The sequence below is a fragment of the Halichoerus grypus genome, chromosome 10 (assembly GCF_964656455.1).
Source record: "Halichoerus grypus chromosome 10, mHalGry1.hap1.1, whole genome shotgun sequence".
Classification (NCBI taxonomy): domain Eukaryota; kingdom Metazoa; phylum Chordata; class Mammalia; order Carnivora; family Phocidae; genus Halichoerus; species Halichoerus grypus.
In genome coordinates this window covers 74,569,760-74,592,706 of record NC_135721.1, presented here as the reverse complement: position 1 = coordinate 74,592,706, position 22,947 = coordinate 74,569,760, and the positions used below count along the sequence as shown (strand labels likewise).

General features: G+C 39.6%; 1 protein-coding gene and 1 long non-coding RNA gene across 3 annotated transcripts in view; one reads left to right on the top strand and one right to left on the bottom strand.

Annotated features, from left to right (window-relative positions):
* Positions 1–22,947, bottom strand: part of THADA (THADA armadillo repeat containing) — a 320,063-nt gene that overhangs the window by 179,455 nt on the left and 117,661 nt on the right. For both annotated transcript variants that reach the window (XM_078056617.1, XM_078056616.1), the window contains 2 exons: positions 1,974–2,063; positions 535–666 (listed from right to left, as the gene is read on the bottom strand). In XM_078056617.1, the coding sequence (XP_077912743.1) occupies positions 535–666; positions 1,974–2,063 (222 nt within the window). The remainder of the gene's footprint in view (positions 1–534; positions 667–1,973; positions 2,064–22,947) is intronic.
* Positions 8,002–8,963, top strand: LOC118523921 (uncharacterized). Its single transcript, XR_004911333.2, has 3 exons — positions 8,002–8,088; positions 8,464–8,616; positions 8,779–8,963. It is a non-coding gene; the product is annotated as an uncharacterized LOC118523921 (long non-coding RNA).

The window sequence follows — 22,947 nt, the reverse complement described above, 5'->3', positions numbered from 1 at the left end:
GGTGCTCCAGTCTTGAAAGAGAAGCTGAGTAGGAAGTGAACTTGTGCCACATATGGCCAGCTAGATGCTACCCCTTGCACCCACTAGCAAACTCCTCCAGAGAGAGGAGGCAAATGTCGTTTTCAACGACATTCGGGGATATAATGCCAGGACCAATCCTGCCTCATGCTGGCTAGGCTCAACACAGGGATAATGCAAATACCCAGGCTATGTTTTTCAAAAGCAGGCAGCTCCTATCAGCACCACACATCCACTAGCAGGCAGAGTGCCAAGGGAACGTTACTTAAACAGTGGCTATGGCTATGGGCTTCTGCACCCACAATAGAAGCACTTTCCTCTGAAACACTGGAGACCAGTTGGGGGCAATGGCAATAGCCCCCAGGCCCCTGCTTTCACAGGACCCCTCTCAAAGTAAAAAAACAAGAAATAATAATAATAATAAAAAACCAACTACACTTTCTGAAATATGAACAAGTTAAAATACCCCATATTGCCCCCATGCCCACCCCATTATTTCCACGAAGCACACACTACCTCATAATGAACGGAATGAAAGGCGCCATGCTGAGAGCAGAATAGGTGCCATCCATCGGGGAAGGGTAGAGTCTTCCCAACACCAAAAGTAAGAGAAACATGCTTGGATGACGGTTGAGTTCTCCTGTATCACTGAAAAACAAGTGATTGTACATAAAAGATTTAAACTTTAAGAGGTGAGACACTACCTTCAAACATTTTTCTCATTAAATGATTATGAATATAAAGTGAGACTCTCTATGATCAGAAGATCATTTCCCTTTTTTTGTTTTTTTTCCCCTCCATTCATTTCATATATTCCTAATGTGCAAATAAGGAAGAGCTACTGGCAAAGCCATGGATTGGGCTCCAGCACACGATTCTCTTCTCAAAGCTAATTGTTAATTCGTGTCTGTGTTTTGATTTGAGCTGTTCATACAGCAGAAAGGAGTTCCACAGTATGAAATGTGTAACTTTCAACAGCCAAATGTACTTATGAAAGCTTGAACGGTCACTTACTGGGGCCAGAAAAGCCTGTCTGTACAAATTACTAATGTGAGGAAATGTATCATAAAGAGAAGTAAAATTCACTGATGTTATTTTACTTCCCCATTACAGATAATGAGTATAAATTCATATCAAGTGCAAATATGGCTAGAAGAATAAAAAAGCACATGTTCTAAGACACCATTCTAAAAATTCCAGTCAGTAGAGGATGTGATTGAAAGGACAATGATAAACTTTTCTATGTGCCCTGATCAGACGGGAAGTCCTCTGAACGGCTTTATTTTCTGTTTCCAGGGTTAGGCATGCCGGTGCCATTTCTGGTCACAGGTGACCAGACCAGCCAGCTATTTGCTTACTCTCACAATGGTCAACTGCAACAGGCCAGTAAGAAAAAATGGCTTGTGTTTGTGACAGCAAACTCAGTATGCAAACCCAGAGATTTTTAAATATCATGGGAAGAAAATCTTTTTAGAAGCTGTGTTTCTAAGAAGCTAGTTTCTGAAATATGTTCACTGAAAACAGAATTTGAAAAAACAGTATAAAACAGGATTTTAAAAATATAAAATATATTATAAAAACAGGATATTAGGGGCGCCTGGGCGGCTCAGTCAGTTAAGTGTCTGACTCTTGATTTCAGCTCAGGTCACGATCTCAGAGTCGTAAGCGCCCCGTGGCTGGCTCTGTGCTGGGCTTGGAGCCTGCTTAAGATTCTCTCTCTCCCTCTCACTCCCCCCAACTTTAAACAAAAACAAAACAGGATTTTATACAACTTTTCAGGTACAAATCTACTGTAGAGTCAGGCAACAGGATGTAGTAAAGAAGCACTTAAAAAAAATCCATCTAAGTTACAAGAAAGGAGTTGATTAAAAACTGTTGCCTGGAGGGATAAATCTCGATTAATGAAGTAATTCACTTCCTTGATTTCACTGTGTCCTACCCTATTCTCTTCTTACCTGTCCACAGTATTAGCTACAGCTTCCAACTGTTGGAGAAGAAAGGGATAGAGTTCCGGGAAACGAGAAAAGAATTCACTTCCTGTCATTCTGTAAAGGGAAGAAAAAGAAATTACTATCTTTTATTTCCTCTGATCTAATAATAAAGCCTTTTTACTTTATTTTATTTAAAGGAAGAGAGCCAAGGTCATTCGCTTGAATATTTAATGAAAAAAAGTTAAGAACAAACCTCATCTTAAAAATTTAACAGTCAAAACAAAACATTTAATTTTGATTTTGGAAGTGCTCTTGACACATGGAATTTTATCTCAAAATTTAAGATTATGTATATTTACAAATATTTGATATTAAATTCTATTGGGGAAGAAATTGCAAATGCCAAGTTTCGACAATTGATTTGGACCATGAATATAATCAACATCTGGTTGGCTAAGGCTGACAGCTTCTGTAACAAGGGCAGGTCTAGAACAGGTTTCTCCAAGCTAGCACCAGTGATATTTTGGACCAGACAATTTTTTGTTGTGGGGGACTGTCATGTGACTGTAGGATATTTAGCAGCCTCTGTTGCTTCTACCCATCAAATGCCAGTAATACCCTTCCCCGCTTCAAGTCATGACAATCAAAAATGTCTCTGGAAAAAACAATGTCTCTGGACATTGCCAAATGTATCCCGAGGAGTAAAATGGCCCCCAGTTGAAAACCACTGGTCTGGAGTATGGTTATCAGAGGCGCAGATTTTGTGCATACGGTTCTGGACATCCAATCTCAGCTGACACCTGTGAGGATTAACTTTCCATCTTTATAAACACTACTCTTGAATTCTGACAAGATCCATTCAGTTTTCACAAATGCTTATACTCATGTAATCCACTCCTATGAAGACTCTGAAAATTTCCATCATCCCAGAAAGTTTCCTTGTGCCCCTTCCTGGTCAACTCTCAATACTCAGAGCAACCACTGAGTTTATTTCTGTTACAATTTGGTTTTGTCTATTCTAGAATTTCATATAAATGTAATAATACCTTACATAATTTTTTGTGTCTGGCTTTTTTCACTCAGCATAGTTTATCCATGTTACTTTATGTATCAATAGTTTGATTCTTTTTTTGTTGAGTAGTATTCCATTTTGTGAATATACAAGTTTGTTTATCCATTCTCCTCTTGACAGATATGGGCTGTATCCATTTGTAGGTTATTATGAATAAAGCTGCTAGAAACATTCTTACACAAGGTTTTTGTGTACATGTTTTCATTTCTCTTGAATAAGTATCCGAGAATAAAATTTCAGTATGTTTAACATTTTAGGAAACTGACAGTTTCCCAAAATAATTAGAGCATTTTATACTCCCACCAACAATAAACTAGAGTTCTAGTGGCTCTGTGTCCTATCCAACATTTGCTGTTGTCTTTCTCTTTATCTACTTTAGCCATCCTAGTGGTAGATCCCTGTGGTTTTGATTTGCATTTCCTTGATGACTAATGATGATAGTAAACACTCTTTTTGTGCTTTGGTTATTGATATGGCCTTTTGTGAAGTATCAATTCAAAATATTTGCCTGTTTTCACATTAGGTTGCTTGCTTCCTTTGCCAAACGTGTGCATTACATGTACCTTCTTAGTCTGTGGCTTGCCAATTTATTTTCCTAATAATGTCTTCTGATGAGCAGAAGTTTTCAGTCCAATAACTGGGTCCCTTTTTTTTTTTTTTTAATGATTCATGTTTTCTGTGGCTTAAGAAATCTTTGCCTACCCCAACGTCACAAAGATACTCTGTTTCCTTCTGGGAGTTTTACAGTTCCAGCTTTTATCGTGAGGTCCATGATCCATCTCAAATTAATTTTTGTGTACGGTGTGAGGTAGAGGCAAAGGTTCTCTTTTTCTTTTAAAAATTTATTATTGTTTTTTTAATTGAAGTATAGTTGACATATGTTGCATTAGTTTCAGGTGCAAGATTCTTTTTCTTCTACATTGGTGTATCATACTTTTTATAGGGAGATGCCGTAAGAAAAGATAGGCCTTAAATAGGAGAGATGTGCCAGGTTCATGGATAAGAAGATTCAATATTATAAAGAGGAAATTCTCACCAAATACAATGCAAATCCAGTAAAAATAATAATTTATATATTCAACTACATCAATTAATATTTAAAAAAAATTTTTACACACACAAAAAAGCACAAATAAAACCACAAAATAATACACGTACTAAGTATTTTTGGCAGAGGAGGAGTATCAAACATTATGAAATAAAAGAGACTAAGAGACTTAGCAGACTTATGAGGCCAAAAAAGACTAAACACATGTGGACCCTGTTTGGATCCTGATTCTAAGAAGCCAATTATAAAAAGACATTTCTAAGACAATTGGGAAAAGTTGAAGGTTAAAGAATTATTAACTTTGTTACACATGATAATAGCATGATGTATTTCTTTTTAAACTCTCTTATCAAATCAGTCATGTATCCTGAAGTATTTATGGGAAAAATGACATGATGCCTGTGACCTCGGTAGGACAAGAAATGGACAAAATACAATTGGCAAAATGTTGGTAATTCTTGAAGTTGAGTGATGGATATGCAGGGGTTAGTTATACTATTCTCTTCGTTCTTACATATGTTAAAAATTCCCATAACAAAAAGGTTTTAAAATGATGGAGGTAAACGTTTTTATTTGTCAAGCCACAAATGGGGAGAAAATGTGTAATGCATATAACTGAGAATTACATAATTAGTATGAGAATATATGAAGAACTCCAGTGAAATCAATAAGTTAAAAGACAAACAACTGAATATAAAAATGGATAAAACCTAATAAAATATAATCCACAGAAAATAAACATTAGCGACCAATAAACATAAGATGTTCCATCGTACTGAGAGACTATTTTATATTAACTGGCAAAGATTGAAAAGTCTGATAATACCAAGTATTGGAACTCTTAGACACTGTTGATGGAAATAAAAATTACTACAACAATTTTAAAAATAATCTGGCATTTTCTTGAAAGCCACAGATGTGTTTAGCCAGTGATTCACAAACGCTATTTCGAGGTAAATGGCCTAATAAATTCTTGGACATGGGCACCAGAAGGCTTGTACGAGCATATGCACAGCAGCCGTATGTCCATCAAGAGCAGAGTGAATCGGGCGCCTGGGTGGCTCAGTTGGTTAAGCGACTGCCTTCGGCTCAGGTCATGATCCTGGAGTCCCTGGACCGAGTCCCACATCGGGCTCCTTGCTTGGCAGGGAGTCTGCTTCTCCCTCTGACCCTCCCCCCTCTCATGTGCTCTCTCTCTCATTCTCTCTCTCTCAAATAAATAAATAAAATCTTTAAAAAAAAAAAAGAGCAGAGTGAATCAACTGTACACTCACACAAGGGAATACTGTAGAGCAGTAAACCTGAATGAACTACAGATATATCAAAACAGATGTATCTCAGGAACATAATGTTAAGTGAAAAAAGTGAGTTAAAGAAGAATACATGTAATATAATCCTTCTATGCAAAGTTTACAATAAAGCACCACTAAGTAATACTTCGCTTAGAGAAACAAATTTAAGTGATAAAAAAATGAAAAGCAAAGGAATAAATAAAAACAAAATTGGTAAAAGTAATCAATCACTTCTCCAGGGGGAAAAGAAAGGAGATGGGATTAGGAAGGAATATATAAGGGGCTTCAAAAGAAATGTTCCATTACTTAACCAGGTGGTGGATCTAGGAGTGTTTGTTGCATATTTACTCTTTATACCTTACACACAGTATGTAAATTTTCTTTTGTACCTATTTCACATTCAGTAAAACCAATTTTTTTTAAAGAGAAAGTCTTTACTTCCTTTTAAGTTACAGATCTATTGAACATTTATTGGACATTTATGCAAAAATGTGCTCATTTCCTTTTTTAATTAGTAGATATTTTTGTGGAAAAAATAACAAATGCTAGTGTTAAAAAAACCCACATACTAGATTTCCCAGTGCCCCTCCACATAGACAACTATGCAAAAGCATCTCAGCTTTCCTTTTAAAAAATTTGTTTATACAAGTACATACTTTTAGTTTAGCTCCTTTTTCCCACAAATATGCATATTATACATATGGTTGTGCCCCTTGATTTTATTTTTCATTTGAACTATATCTGAGAAATCATTCAATATCAGGTACACCATTCTATTTCTTTCCACTTAATGGCTGCAGAGTAATCCATTGTATGTTGACTGTAATTGATTTAATCCCAAACGATAGGCCTTTTGGTCGTTACCTTACTGTTACAAACAATGATATGTAAATTTCCTTGTTAATAAACAGCAAACCTAGGTTTTGTAGGTTCAGTGCTTTACACAGGGAGACCACAAAACCATTCCACTACAGGCCATTGTTACATTCTTCAGTATCGCTAAGCAAAACTGGTCAAGAACATCAGTTTCCATTTTTAGTGGAGTCACTTAAAACTGTATATGAATTTAATACTGAAATCCCTGTGTATACTTGCCCATATAGAATCTCTCCATCTACACCACAAAACTTGGTAAACAGTATTTCCAGGGGAGTAAGTCACTCCTCAATGGTCCAATATCTCTTGGTGGTGTCAAGAGAGATTAGTATTCTGTGTAAGCAGACCATATGATTGCATTACCATGATCTAGAAATTGCCTTGATAAATAACGGGCTCTGCTGACCACAAATACTGCCAGAGGAAAGGGCTGTGGAGCTACTATTCTCAAATTAAAGCCATTGTCTTAATTGAATTAAAACTAATTGTCCCAAACAGCGAGTTACCTCATTCAGTCTACCTTACCAGATATTTACCAACTAGTTTATGTTGCATAATATATGAAGAAGGTACGTTACTCAAAGTTAAACATTTGGTGAATGTTTTAAGTAATTGTTTTGTTCTTAATAATTTGGTGGGTTTTGACTACATCTTTAAAAAAAATATTCTGTTAAAATTATTGTGTCCATGCTTGGTGGTGTAGGGCTTTGAAGCATCAACTGCGCATCTGTCAGGGTTTAAGGAAAACCAAAATTATTTTCTAAGGAGAATTTTGACCTTGCTTAGGTACTCTGAGCACACAGGAGTTGCCTTTCTATTCTAGCATTCTCAGGCTCCTCGATACTGTTAAGAGAATGTCAACTCTAAGAGCCTCTTAACTATAGAGAACAAACTGAGGATTGATGGAGGGAGGACGGTGGGGGATGGGTTAAATGGGTGATGGGTATTAAGGAAGGCACTTGTGATGAGCACTGGTGATCATCGAGTGATCAATCACTAAATTCTACACATGAAACCAATTTTACCATATATGTTAATGAGCTAGAATTTAAATAAAAACTTGAAGTAAAAAAAAAGAAAAAGAAAAAGAAAAAAAAAGAAAATATCAACTCTATTTCTGGCCAGGGCTCTAATTCACTGCAAATGGTGAAGAGCTGAGTACTTGCTTGGGTTAGCATCATCTCAAATCTGCATCAGCCAAGGGCTACTAAAGACTTGGCTAAAGGTGTATGGAGTGCTGCCTGAAGGATATTCAATATTAACAATTCTTGCATATTATAAAACAGAGCCTCAAAAGGTAAGGCATAGGAGGATATCAGAATTATCTAAGGGGGCTTATTCAAACTTCACTCACTCCTGATTCTCAACTACAGCAAAAGGCCTGCAGTTCATAGGCTGCTCACAGGTTTTCGGCTGCCCGTATAGGTCTATAATCTATAGCTTTATTTTTAAAGGCCAAGATCATGGGACCATTTTAGTCCATATGTGAATCCTGGAACATGTGAGTCTTACCTGTCATTTCTACTTAATCAAAACTATAGCATGATCATAGTTTATTCTGGAAAGCAGCAAATATTTTGAATACCTACATACTTCAGGTTGAGCACTGTGCTAGGTCCCATGGAAGACACTAACAATGTGAAATAGTCACTGCTCTTGAGGCTTAAGATCTGGTTAGGAAGACAAGGCACATGCAGAGACTATAACTAGGGAAGACAAACTGCGTTAAGGGTCAAATAACTAAAGCTTCCAGTAACAGTGGAGTTGGGAAAGATATCATCGGCAGCTGGAGAGGTTAGGGAACAGCTTGTGGGAAACATGGAAACCAAGAGACGAGTTTTGAAAAACTGGGTAAGAATGGATTAAAAGGGAGAGAAAATAGCATGGAGAGGGTGGGTAGTTACAGAAACCAACTGGGTAGATAAACTGGCTGGATGAAAAGAGGGCTTCATGACAAGACAAGATAGAAAAGGCAAGATGGCATACAAGTTTTTAGAAATTTCAAATGCCAGACTAAGCAGCTTAGCCTGTGTCTACAGGCCCTGAAAGTTTCTGAACAGCAGAGAGATGTGCCAAGAGCAGATGGACCAGACTAGAGAGAGGGTAGAAACGCGGTGACCCAATGGACGTTCACTGAATGTACCTTTTCACATCAACCAGGTAAGGGACCACATTCATACTTCCTTGTATCACTTTTTTATTTTATTTTATTTATTTATTTGACAGAGAGAGAGAGCACAAGCAGGCAGAGCAGCTGGCAGAGGGAGAGGGAGAAGCAGGCTCTCCGCTGAGCAAGAGACCTAACGTGAGGCTCGATCCCAGGACCCTGGGACCATGACCAGAGCTGAAGGCAGACACCCAACCGACTGAGCCACCCAGGTACCCCTGTATCACTCTTGATACAAACCACAATTCTACATAAACGCTGGCTGACTGGTAAATATTCTGGCCATGAATGAATAAGTAAGATTAGCCAGAGAAGAAAAATATTCTACTACAGATGACCTCAGCCTATGCCTTATGCCTTTTATCTTTCCTCAGTGACTGGTTCCTACCCAACTGACACCTAACCACCCATCCAGCTTCAACACAATTTCTCTTAATCAAGAAGAAAAGGAATTATGACTAAGATGGTAACGAATTAAAAATTTCTTAAAGTGACTCATTAGCTGTATCTAAGGACATTCAAAATCCTGATTTGAATTAATAAACTGAGTATCCTGCCAGGACTTGAAATTTCTTAAACACAAATATATAAAGCTTGTCTCACTGATTTACAAACAGTTCAATTCTAGTTCACCCATATAAGCAAACAGGCTGATATGTCACCTCCACCAATATAGCAAGCCCTGGGGGTAAATTCTCCACTGACAGGCATTTCAAACCTGTTTTCTATGTGGCCAAAAACTAGCCCTGCAACTTTATGGAAACAAAAGAAGTGATAACCAAAAAGGAAAAACGGAATCTCTGTAAATTCAAGCTTCTAGGAAGACAAAAGGAGACCACCAAATATTGCGAATGGGATAAAACAGACAAAGGTGAAAACAAACAAGCCAGGACAGAGAATGAGAATAAAGCAGCTTTAAGCTTGGGACTGTCAGACTCTACAAAAGGTGAGTTATTCCCCACCCTGTCATGTAAGAACTACGCAGGCACAACCCATGGAGAGGCCCTTGGGGAAACACAGAAGCTCCTTGAAGAAATCCACTTGCCCGGCACCAGGAGCCGACAGTGGCTGTGAGTCCCCCCCAAGGCACTCCTCGGCCTGATCCATTCAGGGGTGGCTCCCCCAGGGCCCAGCCAAAGCCGTGAACAAAGTTGGCAGGCAACAGAGGTTGACTGAATGAATGAAAATGCCTGCCCAGCACTGTTTTGTTTTATTTTAAAAGCTTTTTAAAAACTATTCTAGCACTACTTGTTTACTGAGGAAAAATTAGATAACAAAGGATGCTGCAAAGAAAAATCTCAAAACCACCACAAACCCACCACCTAAAGATGGCCGCTAGTCTGCTCTTATGTCTGTCCATCTACACCTTTCTCCTCCTTATTCTTTTATTATCTGCTTTTTACATTTAACACTTTATCAAGAACACTGTTCCCTATCAATCTGGATCCCTTTGAATGCGGTAGCCTCGGGGTGGTACACTCTCTGTGCCTCTCCTACATTTGAACATAATGTCTGGGGCCCTAGCCCTGACACCAGCCCAGAACGCCTCGTCCCCATCCTGGCTAAGCCATGCGTGGAAGGCAGTCCTTACCCCAGCCACGCTCGGACGCTCGGAGCTTCCCTTGGTCTGCACATTCCACATCTAATCTTGGTAATGCCGAGGTAATGGTAATGCTCTAGTGTTTGAGAGCATCTGAGCTTTCATCTTTGAATCCCACCTGCCATCTACCAGCCTAGGAAAATCTTCACTTGAATCAAGCTACTGTTTCTCTTAGAGACCCTGTCCCAAGATCTGCCACACATATTGAAATTGAAATGCCGAAAGCAAATGCTTCTGAGCTTAACAAAAGCATCCTGATAAAAACCCATGGCGCAATGAAAAGAAGCCTTCAGTGAACTGTGTCTCAAGTAAAAATAAGGTATCCACACCCCCCCATTCCTACAAACAGATCCCCTATCATTCTGAATATCTCAGGAACAGGGATCAAGAGAGTAATGTACAAAGATATAAAGAGAAAAAGCTTGCAAAGGCAAGCAAAAACATGCAGAAAAAGGAACTCCATAGTAAACAGCAGCAAAGGCATAGCTTGTGCCTGCTTTAAAAACAACAACAACAACAACAAAACCCAGGACTTATTCACAGGCCATGGAGCAAACACCATAAACCTGGTTTCATCAGATGAAAACAAACGCTGAAGGCAAAAGCCTGGAGGTTTTCAGTTGGTTTTTCAAATGGGAACCCAATAAACTATTAAAACTTAGCTATCCCCAGATTCTGGCCTATAAAACCACTCTAGAGGAGAGAAAATCAGCAAAGGGCCTGTGTCTCCTTGCCACAGTGATTGCTGATAAAAAGAGCAAGTGCATCTTAAGAAAAACAGTACCCCGAAATAGAAACAAACCTGCAAAGAAGACAAAGCGCACACACACACACACACACACACATTTAAAAGGAGGAGCAAATGCAAACTAATAAAACAGAAACAACTAATAAAAAAGAAATCTGGGTTTGGAACCCCACCAGGAGGATCATCCATCTCTGACTCTGTTCCTAGAATCCTCTCCCCACCTCTGAGTGGGCCTGACACCAGCATTTCTCCCTTGAGAAGCAGTAATTTAAAAAGAATGAGTGATTGGACTAAACAGATGTCAGAGGCCCCAGGGCCAGAATCTCACACTCAGCAAGCACTTGTGATCATGGCCATGGTCCCCCCCCCCCCGCCCCTCCCCCCAGGGCCTGTTAAAGGAAGGGCATCTTCTTCAGGGCCTCTCTTCTAAGGGCACGGACTCTGACCAGGTCTCCTGCCAATCTCTTCTCCCTTCCAATCCTCCGTGGAAAGCCATAACATTCTTGGACTTACTGAATGTTTTCCTAATCCTTCCCTTTAGGAGCTGTTTTCTGGTGGAGAATCTCCCAAATCACAAAATCAGCCATCACTATACTCTACCCATGGAGGGAAGTGGAAACTGTCGGTTCTGGAAGTGCCCTGCCATTCTCCTTGTAGAAATTACTAGCCCAAGGGTGGGCCTGGAAATACATTCCTACTCATTCCACAGCCAGATGGTCAGTAAACATACATCTCCTGAATTCCTCGTGTGTTCAAGGTCCCATCCAGGCAGCTTCTATGGATTTTTTTACACCAGAAATTTATTTCTTAGAGAATGTGTCTTTCTAAATCTTGCCATCTATAAAAAATCTCAGAATCAGTCCATCTCCAACAGTTAATTCGATAGTAATTTTCTAAACAGTTTGTGGTAGACTGCAAAGACGGCCAACAATAATTCCTACTACGCTCGCTATATGTGCATGCCTCCCTCCCTTCAAGAGGCAGGGTCTATTTCCTCTCCCCTGACTCTGGTCTAGCCTGACTTCTTTGATCTACAGAAGGTAGTGGAAGTGATGCTGTACCAGTTCTGCCTTAGGCTTCAAGAGGCATGGCAGCTTCTGGATTCAGTCTTCGAGACTTGATGACTCTGCTAGAGAGAGGACCCATGAGCCCCCACCCCCCCACCTCTGTCACTTATGCTCCCAGTTGAGGTTCCAGACATGTGAATGTGAAACCGTCTTGGTCATTCAGTCCCAGCTGAGGTCTCAGATATTGCAACCACCTGAGTGATCCCAGATGACACCATGTGGTGAAGATGAACCAGCTGAACCCAGTCAACCCACAGAACTGTGAGAAATAATGAGTTGTTACTTTAAGCCACTAAATTTTAGGGTATTTGTTATGCAGCAGCAGGTAACTAAAACACAGTAATGATATTCAAGGAACCGAGTTAGACTCTGTGGAAAAATAATACTAAATAAAAGGGATGCTGGTATCAAGGAACATACAATCTAACCTAACTACTATATTATTCTTTCATAGCTCTGAAAGCCAGAAATCTATATCATTATCAATGGTCCAGGGGCACCTGGCTGGCTCAGCCGGTAGTGTGTAACTCTTAATCTCGGGGTTGTAAGTTCAAGCCCCATGTTGGGTGTAGAGATTACTTAATAACAAAGTCTTGGGGTGTCTGGGTGGCTCAGTCAGTTAAGTGTTCAACTCTTGATTTTGGCTCAGGTCATGGTCTCAGGGTTGTGGGATCAAGTCCTGTGTCGGGCTCCACAATGGGTGTGGAGCACTTGGGATTGATTCTCTCTCTCTCCCTCAGCCCCTCCCTGCTCTCTAATAAAAATAAATAAATAAATAAACAAATAAAGTCTTAAAAAATTATTAAAAAGAAAAAAAAAAACAACAATCGTCCAAAATCAAAGTGCCAGCACTTTACAAATTCTTATTTGGTAATTCCAAAGAGCATCGTGTAAGTATTAAAACCCTAGTCAATCACATGCACTAAACATACAAAGAGTTCAAACAGCGCTAAACCTGCCTCATCCAAAACACTAGCAAAAAATCACCTAGAAATTTCTTTTACACATTAAAAAGAAACTAATTTAGCATAAGGTTCAATATTTCAAAATAAGTTTTTTTTGTTTCTATTCCCGTAATACTTTTGTTCAATTAACTCTTCCAGGATCCTACTCCAAACCTTATAGACATTTTCACTAAGACTAATATTAATTTGCCAGTTTGTATTATCAAAGCAAAGGAAAGGTGACAATAGAGTCCCAGCCTTCAAGGAACATATTCGAACTAGAAGGACTTTCAGAGAAGTCTACTACTCTGATAATTTAATCTCACAGATGAGGAAACTGATGCCCAGAGGAATTAAGGGAGTCTCCTAAGATCAAAATACAAGTTGGGGGAAAGTACAGGCCTAGAACACAATTCTCTTGTTCCCCAATCTAGCCGCCAGGATTTCAGGGTTTCTATTACACAGGGAACCCAAGCATCCCTGTGCGAGGCATCCACGTAATGAGCAAAGGACACTGTAGCCCAGATGGGCCAGTTTTCAAAGGAGTGCGTGTCCCATGATTGGGTTGGATAGCCATTTCTCCACTACTGTCAATCAGCCTGCTCAAGTTAGATTAAGGTTCCCAATCTGAGCTTCCACTCCCATGCACCGAGCCAGGCCCACCCACTGACTTTAAGGGGAGTAGATGAGCAGGCAAACTGCCAGCCAAACTAATCTTTAAAAATCTATCCATCTGCTCTTATAAAGTACTTTTGGAGATCACAGGACCACAGATTCTTCCACTGGGTCAAATAAGTTTCAAGTCTCTCCTGTATTCCAATTAAAAGAATCTTATTAACTCATGATAGCACCTCTAACCACCCTCCACACAACCCCCAAAACAAAAACAAAAATAAAAACAAAAAACCCCCTAACTTCCATGAAAATCAAACCAGAAAAGAGGGTATGGACTAATTCTTATTTAGGCTCAATGCTTCTTTTCCCCCAGCGAACCCATGTTTTCTGTAAGTTTGTGAACACTTAGGCCAAGGCTTATTTACAAGGAAAAAAACAAAAACAAAAAAATCAAGCAGTCACCAAGCAAATGTTACACTCCCAATTAATACACAATGTTGTCCACAACTAGGTATGATGTGATGGCCGGTGTACATTTTCCCAAACTCGTGCCTAGAAGAAATGAAATAAGACTCAGAACACAAAGTGTCATTTCCTTCTGTTGCAGAAGTATGGAAAAGAGTCTCCATTTGTGGCTGTCCATCTCAGACTGCAGGAATTAGTCTTCTCTCTGAACAACTGCCTGGAAGTACTCAAAAAAAAGGGATAATTTTCAACAGATTGGCTGGATCTCCAGACAGAGAGGAGAAGCCAGCACTTGGCAGAGTTGTGAAAGGAACATTTTGGACATCTTAGCCATTTGTTTTTTGGAGTGCCAGAAAACTAATCTGGAACAAGTATAACTCATTATTGTTATTATTATTAAAAACCCTAACCTCTGGCTCCTGGGGTTGGCAGCAGGAAGCATGTTGGTTTCTATAGAAATGTAAATGAAAGTTATTAAATTAGACATTCCAAGATCAGTGTCCTGTGTTTGGTGTTCTCACGAATGCTGGGTTTTAAAGTACTCTGAAGTAAGTAGGCTGCCATCTCTTTGCAGACCCTGGAAAGCCATCTGCTTGGCCCTGAGAGTAGCCTGTACATTGAGATCACACAGAGGCAGACTTCCAACATGGCTGGGAGCCATTCCCTTCCATGCGTATTTCCCCTTTACAGCCAGACCCAAAATCCTTCAAAGGCTGAGGCTGTGTTTTCTACTTCAACTGTATCTCCTACAGCACCTAGTAGAGAAGACAGACATGGCATGCACTTCCTATATTTTAAAAAATAAATGAAGGAACAAGTCATGTCTCTTTTTCCCCCCTCTTTTAAGTTATATTCTATTGACTACAATTAATGTATACTCATTTAAAAAAAAAATCAGACAATATACAGAGTAAGTAGTAAAAGAAATTTCACCCGGCCCCATTCTGGACCTTTCCTATACACATATAAAAATGTTAAAATTATACATTCAAGATACACAGTTGTTTTGGAGGAGTGGCAGACACTGGTGTGTTGAACAAATGTTCAGGAACTTGCTTTTTACAAAATATTTAGGTGCCTTCACTCATTTATGTTCTGGAAGTAGAAAGGAAAAAATCTAGTTTTCCTTATCCTTACTTTTAAAAAATGTTTTGAATAAAAGTACATTGTAATGATTTTATCTCCACATTGGATTAATAGTCTGGCTGAATACAGAGTAAGAAGAAGGAAATCACACGCCATCAGAATTTTGAAGGTAATGCTCCATTAACTTCTATCTTCTAAGTCCATTGCCATTTTGATTCTTAATTCTCTATATGTTAACATTTTGGGTTTTTTTTTCCTCTCTACAAAACTTAAGACATTGCATGATGATGTGTCTTGGTGTGGATTGTTTTCCATTCATTGTACTGGAACTCATGTCCTTTACTTCTAGGAAATTTTCCTGTGCTATTATTTCTTTGACAATTTCCTGCCCTGAATTTTCTTAGCTCTTCTATAAGCTGGATGTTGAACCACCTGAAATAATCTTCTAATTTTCTTATTTTTTTCCCCTCCCACATTCCATCCCTGTTGCTTACTTTCATTTTACCTCTGAAAGAATTATTTTACTCCATCTTCCATCCTGTGTACTGAAATTTTTACTTGGGTTATCATATTTTTTTTACATTTCTGGAGCTCTTTCTCATTCTCTGGTTGCTCCTTTAAAGACACCATCCTGTTCTTAGTTCACGTAATCAATTTCATCTTGTTTCTCTGAGAATATTAACTTTTTTTAAAAAAAGTTTTCTTCTGGCCCCTATATTATGTCTGCTTTTATTTCATTCTTTTTTTTTTTTTTAAGCTCTATTCTTTTTCTAATACTGATTGTAATTTTAGACGGCAGCTGTTTCTTGGAATGACTGTAGTGCTTCTCTCTCTGTCATACAAATACACACGTACACACACGTACACCAATGCAACGAGTAATTCTACCAGTTAAAAACAGAATCATGAAATTCTGTAATGTGTCAAACAAGGGTTAAAGACAGGTCAACAAGAAGAAGGCACAAATGAAGACCACGCTGAATAAGCAACATATCAGGAAGGTATTTTTATTCAAAGGGTAGGTCTGGTTTGCACTCATCCACAGAAGCTTTTCATCATATGAATCTAAAGAACACCAATTCTAAATACAAAATGTTCTACTTAAAAGGTTTTCCCCTTCTTTCCAATTCGGCTACGACTCTAAAGAAATAGAGACACAATAGTTATTAAAGAGGCGGGAAATCCTTTCAGTTAACCAACTTTTACATACTGTTCCTTATGGTCAAAATGTTGACCACGCTGTGGTAACTCTTTTTGACTTTATGACCTTATTACTCAGACCTTCAATTATATTCATCGTTATTTGAGCAGAGGAACTGCTTGAATGCCAAAAGACTACTCTACAGTGCTATTTAACCTTTCCCAACAGAGGCTCGTTGAAACTGGGAGTTTGGGAAAATGTTTTAACTAACCTTGCAAAGATACTTCCCAGTAAATATTTGAAGTATATAAATACCTCCAAGTAAAGTCTTAAAAATGTGTACAACTCCCCAGTGCTGAGCCAAATACCCATTCAATTATATATAATCACATTTAAAGTAAAATAATGCCGGGGCGTCTGGGTGGCTCAGTTGGTTAAGAGGCTGCCTTCGGCTCAGGTCATGATCTCAGGGTCCTGAGATCAAGCCCCACGTTGGGCTCCCTGCTCAATGGGGAGTCTGCTTCTCACTCTCCCTTTGCTGCTCCCCCGCTTGTGCTCTCTTGCTCTGTCTCTCAAATAAATAAATAAATTCTTAAAAAAATAAAATAAAATAATGCCATGAGTTTTAACAAAGGTAATAATATGCCACATCAACTAAGGCAGTTCAAATATTCTTTTTTGTTTAAGATTTATTTATTTATTTTAGAAAGGGAAAGAGAGCGTGGGGAAGGGGGAGGCAGAGGGAGAGGGAGAGAGAACCTCAAGCAGACTCCTTGCTGAGCGTGGAGCCCAGAGGACAACGTGCGGGGCTGGATCCCACGACCATGAGATCATGACCTGAGCCAAAATCAAGAACTGAACACTTAACTGACTGAACCACCCAGGTACCCCAATTCACATATTTTTTTATCTGCCTAAATTAAGCCTATTTCCAATGGCAACATTTTTTTTTTTTAATAATATGCACAGCATGGTATTTTAGAAAAGGCTGCTACTACATCATAGAGTAAAATTTGAAACCATGTCCCATTTATTATTTACTCTGTGGTGGAGTGGGAATGAGGAAACACAGTATACAGAAAAAGCAAAGGTTTGGAATCAGCCAGACCAGAACAGTGCTACTTATAGGCAGGGTAACCTTGAATGTTTTGTTTTCAATAAACTGGGAGTAATAGTTCCTACTCTGTGCAGTTACTGTGAGAAATGAGACAATACATTTGCAAATCTAACACTGCACCTTCTCAACAAATTATAAGCACATTGTTCTTTGGCCTTGGCTCTTGCTACCTCACCTCTTTGTTTCTCTCCCCACTTTAAAGAGAGATGAAAGGAACAGAGAGGAGATCAGTATAAATTACCATTAAGGTCAACACACGCTGAGATTCTAGGATCCAAGAGTACTAGAGAACATAGGCCATTTTCATTCTTGCTATACAAATAGCCTTTAAAAATACATTAAGTGGGGGGATTTGAAAATATGGGTGAAATTTGGGTTTCACATAAAAAAATTTACACAGGATTTTGAATATGTTAACATCTATATTTTGCAGTAATCATAATACAATTATCTACAAGAGCCAAAGGCCAGGAAGAAAGCTATAAAATGAGATGGATGAATCCATATGGGTAGAAAAAACATGGTTCAGGTGTCTAAACATAAACATTCTCTCTCTCTCTCATACACACACACCCACACACTCACCCACGGCCCCCCCACACACACGAAGGATGTGAGACAATGACAGTTCTCACACTCTTCCACTCACACATTAGAAGAAAACACTATTTGTTTTTGATATGTCCATTCTAGTAGCAAAAATAAACACTTCCATAACCGAATATAACAGAAATAGCTGCAGATGCTTCATAAAAAGTATATTTCATCCTCAGAAAAGAAAACCATATTTCTCATATAATCATTTGTGATTACAATAGACTGGCTAGCAGTTGAGTCTGTACGGAAATAATTTAAAGTCATTCTAATAGCTTTCCAGAAAGTCTCCAAATTTGCCAGAAACCAGGGAGCCTACAAAATGATTGATATAAAGCCTAAATAAAAACAACTAATTGAAGGAACAGTTGATGATAGTTTTCATATGTAAATTTTGGCATGCCGTCTTCTTTTTAATTAATTCCATTAAATTGGTGTTTCATAGGTCAGAGGATTTTATGACTGTACACCAAAAATGTTGTTTATAAAAAGCCATTTACGGGGAAATACCCACAAATATTTTCTAATACATTTTTTCCTTTTGTCCGATTCAAATTGTTATTGCTCCATTTTTCCCTCCTTTAAGCCCAATTTTGTTCTTTTTATTTACTTCCACTTCCTTTCTTTGCCCTTCAACAAGAGGCAGTCCCCTATAAAGTCTATTCCAGTCTTTTTGGAATTTAGACAGCACCTAATTACTTTAATCTGCAAGTATACTAAGGAAGAAAAGGGGAAAAAACCAGGTCGTAGGAGATAAATACCCTTACATACACACAGAACGTCACCTCCTCACCATCCCCCCCTCCACAAAATCCCATAAATAGGGTGGCCAAGGCTTATTTATAGAAAGGACAAAGGGTAACACAGGATAAAAATGAAAATACGGCCAAAGAAGCCTCTTAGTCTCCTCTGGCCTAATTTAAATAGGGTTACTCAAGTTCATGGATCGGTAATGGATGATGTTGCGAAACGAGGATGAATCAAAGAGTCATCACTGAAATATTGTCTTATTCTAAGGATGGACTATATCATATGTTTTGTCCTAAAAGACATGACTCACAGAGAGCCCATGATTCCTTTTCCTTTCTTCCCTGAAATTTGAGCCAACCAAAAAGGGCAGGGTGGAGGAGCCACACATCTAGAGTCCCACTTCAATGGGCTGTTATCAGATGTGATTTAAGTAAGTCACTGAACTTCTGAGTCTCAGTGTCCTCATCTGTGAAGTGGGGATAAAAATACCTAACCACCTCACGTGGTTACCATTAGGATCAAATGAGGGAAGAGCTCTGAAAGCACTTTGAAAGCACCAAGTTCTACTGACTCTACCTCCTCTCAACTGTGGTCCCTTCTTCCAATCACCATTGTCGTTATTCTAACACAGACCTCCAAAATTTTTTCCTAGGCTAGAACACTGGTTTACAAATATCAGATCACATATGTGCCCAATCATGAGGAAAATGGAAAAAAGGGGGTGGGGACAAAACAGAGCCATGTAGTAAATTTTTCATAAAGCTAAATGTATTCCATTTAAATAGCTAACAATGGGACACATGGGTGGCTCAGTCAGTTCAGCTTCTGCCTTTGGTTCAGGTCATGATCCCAGGGTCCTGGGATCGAGTCCTGCATTGGGCTCCTGTTCATCAGGGAGCCTGCTTCTCCCTCTGCCCCTCCTCCTGCTTGTGCTCTCTCTCTCTGTCAAATAAATAAATAAAATCTTTAAAAATATAAATAGCTAACATTTATTTGAGATTCTCCAGTGTGTGTAGTGTGAGTGTGTATTTGTGGATATGTACATTAAGATGTCCTTTATTTTATGAAATGATTCTGATACGTGGTTTTTGGTTGGTTGTTTAATGTCTTTACTTAACAAAATGAAAAGGTCAGCAACTCTATGATGTTGAGCCTCAATATTTAAAAAAATTTTTTTGGTGGTTCATGAAATCCCAAAGTCTGGGTACCACAAATCTCCATTATCCTAACAAACAAAACTATTCCAACAAACTGATCTCCCAGTCTTCAGCTTTTATTGCCAATCCAGCTACTATAGTGTGTTCTCTACACAGCAGTGAAAATGATCAAACTGAAACAAATCTAGTCCTGTCATACCTGCGCTTAAAATGCTTTCCTTGCTTCCAGGTCCTCAAGTTGGCTGACAAGGTCCCTACCTCACCTCCTGCCCCCTTCCCTTGTACTCTGCACAGCAATCGTGTTCTGTGATGTCACCCCCAGACTTCTGCACCAGAGCAGTTTCCCCCCTACCTCACCTCTTTCCCAGCTAAATACTACATATCCTTCTGCTTGGCCGTTAGCTTTCTTGCTCTAGGGTGTCTTCCTTGGTTCCCCCAGGCCCCGGTTACACGTATCCCCCATGTGCTCTTACAGCAACCCTTACTTCCCTTGTAGAACTTCATCCATACACCAGTAACTATTTACTGGGCTTCTGCTATGTGTCAGGCACAGCTAAACAGGCTGGAGACACAGCAGGGAATGAGACGAAGACCCACCCCAAGGAGCGGACACGCTAGTCAGAGGAAACAGACCAGAAATTAAAATTCAAAATAACAGAGAAGTAAAATATCTGGTCACTGCTCATCATCATATCCTACGGACCCAGCACAATGCCTGGCTCCTAGCTAATGCTCAGAAGGTATTTGTCAATGAGTAAGCTGTAAGAGTGTCAAAAAGCGCTACCCAAACGTGAAGGACTGACCACTGTGTGCATGGGTTCCTACTGGCATTTTTAAAATCTCTTCTCCAAGTCTGGCCCGAGCTTTCAGAAGCCTCCGAGCCTGCTGTGTCAGTCACACCAGGGCACTCACTATTCTAAGACTTGGTTTTATACTTGGCAAAAGTAGTAATTTTACCAGTAATTTTCAGATCAAATGAGTTAAGCACTGAAGTCTCGAAAGTCTCAACTTGGCAGAGCATGCATCTTCCTCAAACTCAGAACACAAAATTAAAAGAAAGCCAGTTCCTTATATGGTTCAGACACCAGGATGCTGGCTTCATGCTATATCTAAAAGGTTAATACTGGAAAAGTCAGTAACTACCACGAACGAGGACTCTGTCAGATCACTGTCAGGACATAATCCCACCTGAGTTATCACTTGCTAAAGTGAATTAAAGTCAAGAAAGTAAACATTTAATGAATATTCACTTGCCTTTGGTTCAAGAAAGGACTTAGAAATAAGCTTTCCTTTAATTAAAAATAAAAGGTAACCCAGAAAGCTGAAATGAGATCTGAGGAACACTCAACAGGGTCAGCCAGTCAGTATAAGAAGGAGTTGGCAACACCTGGGTCAGACTGCTCCAGGGTGTGACTATAACACCATTCCGTTGATGCAAAGATTTGGAAAATAGATTTTCTGGACAGAACTAGGCCTAACATCTCCAGTACCAAGCACGAGCCAAGAAATAAACCTGGTACAAAGGTACCCAGTGGTTCTGAAAATAGCCTGCTGTCTTTACAGACTGCAAATATGTCAAGCCCTGGGCCCGTGACATGCACCCATCAATCAAGCCACTGACAAACACGCAGTAAGTACTGGGCTAAGTGCTCTGCAGGACATTAGCACATATAAGCTACAATTCTAAGCCTCACGGAACTTAAAAAATCAAGTTTAAAAAACACGACAGAAATGAATGGAAAAACAAAAACAAACTATGATTGAAGGACTGGTATGGTAGGAGCCAAAGAAGTGGCATAACCTCGCTGTGGAGGCCAAAGAAGAAGGAAGAACCTACAGAGGGAGGTTCAGGGAGGACTAGTTTCACAAGAAGCGAGGCAGCCAGGGGGCTGACGGATTTAGAAAAGCAGCAGAAGAGAGGTCCTAAACTAGTCTGAGTGAACCGTGGCCTTTCAGGATGGTCAGGATTCACTGTTCCTGGGGAGGAGGGAGAGTGTGTGCAGGAGAAGGGGACAGCGTGAGGACACTGCTGAGGCAGGGATGTGTAAGGCCTGCCTGGGGCAGTGGAAAGGGCTGGAACAAAAAGTCTCCTCTGGAAGAGAACAGGCTGGTGTGTGGAAGGCCCTGAATGCCAAGCTAGTGAATTTAAACCGTATTTCTCAAATACTGGAAAGTGGCTTGAAGTTTTGGCAAATGAGTAACATGATGAATTGTGTTTGGGTCTGTCCTAAACATTTTCACATAAATCTACACTGCTCACACAAAAGAATTAAAAAGAGAATTCTTCTAAACAATGTTTGGAAGTTTAGAAAACAGCATATTTTCCTGGATATTTAAGTAAAATCATATCACTGTGACTAAGTTTTAGATCATTCAGTAAATCACATATACTTGAGAAAATGCAGCAACCACTGAAAGGTCCATTTTAAACAGCACTGAAAACTGACTTTGAAAGGCAAACCCATTCCTAACTACGCCCACTCCCTTCCTTCACCCTCCCCCAAACCTGACTAGGGTCTTTCTTTTGCTTTACGTGTTACAGATTTCCTTATGTACCTGGAAGGAAGAGCTGTTAGTCATCAATCTGGATGGTGAACGTTAATAGGGTCTTTGTTCAGAAATTTTAATTACAGGTTTGAGCTTTGGATGAATGTAAAATGAAAATATTGGAGGGGACTTTCTCTCTGCTCATCTGCCAACTAAGCAGGACGGCGGACTTTCAAAACTGTCCCTGTGTGCATCACTGGCGAGGCAGTTTCTGCCCTGGTGTCTGGGGCACGGCCGACCTGAGTTTACTCCTACGTGCTTCTCTGGCCTGCTCTTGGGCTGCCCCGTACCACTCAGCTTCCAACAGAGGTTCTGCAATCAAAGGCCCGAAGATGCTCAAATGTAATTTTGGCAGTTTCATAGCTCGTAGAGGCTCCTGCCTCCTCGAAGGCAGCATGACTGCGCTCGCTTTGTGCTGGCTCCAGGCAACCCCAGGGCTTTACCACCTTTGACCCCCAGAAGCTGTGTAAAGGGAACACAGAGTTTAAAGCCAAGCTTTAATCTACCTGAAAGTTTATGAAATGATTTAACTCTGGCAAGCGATATCTGGGAAAGGCTGCAGAACCCAAGGTATTTGGGGCTACATTTTATACTTTACACTTTACACTATAACAATTACCCTAGAGATACTAGCATTTAAAAATTATAAACAGGGAGCCAAATAGCAATCGTACCAGTTACAGACGCTGGATGTTGAAAGTTTTCTGAGCAA